The 3,717-nt window shown below is 38.2% G+C and overlaps 1 protein-coding gene across 1 annotated transcript; it reads right to left on the reverse strand.

Annotated features, from left to right (window-relative positions):
* Positions 1-1,805: 1,805 nt before the first annotated feature.
* On the reverse strand, positions 1,806-3,717 carry LOC109152965 (protein TORNADO 2-like). Its single transcript, XM_019300675.1, has 2 exons — positions 3,054-3,717; positions 1,806-2,319 (listed from the first exon to the last, which is right to left on the reverse strand). The coding sequence occupies exons 1-2, from the start codon at positions 3,552-3,554 to the stop codon at positions 2,008-2,010; spliced, it is 813 nt and encodes a 270-aa protein (XP_019156220.1). The 5' UTR covers positions 3,555-3,717; the 3' UTR covers positions 1,806-2,007.

The following is a 3,717-nucleotide window of genomic DNA, read 5'->3' on the forward strand; positions in this document are numbered from 1 at the left end:
ACTAAATACATCTCCCCTCGACGATTCATCAAAACTCTACAACTTTCTCTCAATCATATTAACTAATAGATCTTAAGATAAATTTTCTTGTGTCAGCTAACTCACCATCCGCTCCAAATCGCACTCCACCTTTGATACAACAAAAGCCTTGCTCTCGAGGCACAACGAACTCAATTAGTTAAACTAATTCAAAATAAGTTCATAAGCTCTGCTTTGCTAGCAGTCACAGTGTCCAGGGTTCGAATCCTACCGAAAGTAAAAAATGTAAGATCTTGTGAACACTAATGTATAAATATTTAAAAGACTTTTAGCTAGTTGAGACATATATGTGATTTATCTCCTCTACCCGTCTATTAAAACAAGAGTAGTATGGAACCTTTTAAGTTTGGAATTCACACTTAAAAAATCTTATTTCGATCAAGTAGAAATGTACCAAATGGGCAATTATTGGGTGACATTTGGGCCATCCATCTTAATACCTGGAAAGCACTTGCAGTGTACATTAACTAGGCCAATGGAGAATGGGCTTGGAAAGTGACATTTCTAAGTTCACTGAGATTCTTGACTGGGCCTCAATATGAAGGCCCCAACTAAGGCAAATTATTGCGTTCTGAATGTACATTATACAAAATAATATACTTTCAGTACTCAAATAATATATTTTTTTTAAATATAATATATATTTTTAATATATTAATAATACATTATTTATATATTGAACGTAAATTATTTAATAGTATGATCCACAGAGCTGTATAACCATGGGACATATTGTCCCAAATACGTATACTAACATAAAAATAATCAACTTTCGGCGCCAGCGCGAATGTTGGTGTTTTTGGCGACTTTTGTCATCATATTTTCCGACCAAATAGTCAACGACATTGGCCCCCATCCACTCTTTGTGAAAAGATGAGCATAGGAAAAATGTTGGAAGAACAAATCTCACATGAAATGATGTGTTTTTGTATGTATAGTATATTTATATTTAAGAGAGCCGATACTACTTGAAACGTTTATAAAAATAAATGAAGAGAAAATGGATGAATTAGTTTCTTATTCATTGTATTTAGGTAGTTATCGCCATATTTCTTTCAGCAGTTTTGTCATAATTTTAATGTTTCCGTGAGTTTTATATAAGTGTTGGTTACATCATATTTTGTTGTTTTTTATTTTTATTTTTTCTTTATTGATTTTTCTAAAGTTTCAATCTGAACTTGAAAAAGAACATTTCCCAAGTAGCTTGTAGCTCGATGAGACTTTTGTGACTCTCCTAAATAGGAGGTCACAGGTTTGAACTCCAGGTAAGGGCATTGACTCTTTGTGTTTCAATAGATTGTGAAAGTATATATGTAAGTGAGTACTAATACTCAAAAACAAAAACAAAAAAAAAAAAAAAAAAATTGAAAGTCAAATACACATACGAGGTTAGGGTCTTAGGGATGACAATTTCTTCACGATCTTTTGAGACCTCCGATCCCCACTCTAACTAGGACGAGAACAATGGGAAACACATATGAGGACAGGGATACCCCTTCTTGCCCTACCCTACTGTCCATGTCTTGTCACACCCTATCTCGGGTACATTTATTTAAAGAAATAATATTTTTTTTATGAAGTTATGAAATATTAATGACTTATAATGCTAGACTAATATTTGAATTTAATAATTTAAATTTTAATTTTAATATTTAAAGTTTTTATTAAAATATTTAAAATTGTACTAAACTATTAGTTTGACTATAAGGTTGACCGGGGACAGAAATGTAAAGAAATTTCTATTCCCAAACAAGGATGGGGTATAGTCTTAGGCCCTAGCCTCATTGCCATCCATATATATATCGATAGCTTATTGATTGACTCAAACCAACAAGTCAATTGTTTGACTAAGTCCGCAAAATTTGCTACATTTAAAAATTTAACTTACCATCAAATTAGGTTAAGATAATACCAAACCCAAGTGTTATAGTACAACTTCTGATCTCCATTGGTATCTAAGTATCATTACTAGCTACTACCTTGCTTGTATTTGCGGGAGAGGTGTGGAGTTTTGGCACGTCTAAAGGCGCAGCAGCCGGCGAGATAAACGGCGATGAGGGCGACAAGAGTGATCCCCAGAATGATATCCACCCTTCTCCATTCCTTGTACAGATTTGCCAGCAAACCGGCTTTGCAAGAATCGCAGGAATAGCAGAGCTGCGTTTGGTCGTTGCTCCACCGCAGACAATCCATGTCCGCCGCCATGTCTTTCGGACTGATCCAATACGTCGGGTTCACAAATGTGTGCCCGCATTCCGTCGGCGGCTTACAGCATCCCGACTGTGGAGACAAAGCAGGGTGTTAACATAACAGTTACAGTGTGAGAGTTACAATAATATTGTGACTCCTTGCGTTGTGAGAGCCAGACGTTCGTCCTTAAACCTAAGTAACAGGTCACTGAGTTACTGTGATTTATCTTTTCACTATCCTATATAGTCAGGGTGTGGGGCCCTTAGAGCGAGGGATTTCGCCTTCACCAGAAAATGATCAGTCGAGTGACGAGTGGTAACATGATTTGATTCTCGTACAAGAAGGTCACAAGTTCTGGTAGCGACACCCTCTGGTCACGAGCTCTAGTGTGGTTTACGGTAGTCTCACTCTAAAAAAAAAAAAAACCTAGAAGTGAATAATCCCGACCTCTATAGGAAAGTGTACGTGTTTTGGCTGGGTGGAACTCACAAAGAAATAAATTAGCTTATGCTGCTTATAATTAATCAATTCAAATAAAAAGAGCCACTAAATAGTGTCAACTAATGTCTTGCCCAATTCTCCCTATTAAAAAGAGTTATATTACACATAGTCTCACTCTTTCATTCATTCAAAGAAAAGGTAAGTCATCCTACAATTTTTATTACTTTATTTTCATCATCTTCTAATAAAATCAAAACACATGGTAGGAGTTTTACTTTCTTAGAGTCCATTTATCATTTTTCTCCCAAGAATTGACTCAATAATTAATTAGAGCAAAATGGGAAGTTGGGAACAAATTAAGAGTGAATCAATTAATTAATTACCTGCAAGGGGGTAATATGAGCATTGAAGAAATCTTGAGCCAAGCGGTAATTCTGATTCAACCCACCGCACATACTCGACGATCTAAGGCAGCTTCTGATCCCATCCCACTTCCGGTAACTCTGAACCCACCGCCGGAGCCAGCCGGAGTAGTCGTCGAGGCGGTACTCCAAGAACGTCCGGCTAGGTTCAGGGTGGCCGGAGCCTTTCAGGGTGACCCAGTACACCATAGCCACGAAGCAAGCCAGCAAGACGATGAGAGCAAGCATGGCGACCAAGTAGAAGATGAGAAGCCAGCGGATCCTCCAGAACCCGGCGACAGCGCCGGCGAGAGAGAGTACGAGGACGACGAGTCCCATGATTATGAGCGGCCATTGCAGGATCTTGACGCAGAGGTTGTCTGGTTGGGATGAGAGCCAGATGCCGGAGCCGATGATGGGGATTGAGAGGAGCATTGCTGTGAAGTTTATGCAGCCCACCATAATGTTGTTGGTGACCGCCATTTTTGAATGGAGCTAAAACTATGGTTTTGGGGGTTTGTTTATTTTGCTGGTAAAAAACCTAAGTCTTGAGATGGGAGATTGAAAGGAGGAAGAGGAAATGGCATAGCTTTATGGGGGCAATGTTGGAATTACGTTCAAAGTAGGTAGATTTCTTATGCACACA

The sequence above is a fragment of the Ipomoea nil genome, unplaced genomic scaffold (assembly GCF_001879475.1).
Source record: "Ipomoea nil cultivar Tokyo-kokei standard unplaced genomic scaffold, Asagao_1.1 scaffold2480, whole genome shotgun sequence".
Classification (NCBI taxonomy): Eukaryota; Viridiplantae; Streptophyta; class Magnoliopsida; order Solanales; family Convolvulaceae; genus Ipomoea; species Ipomoea nil.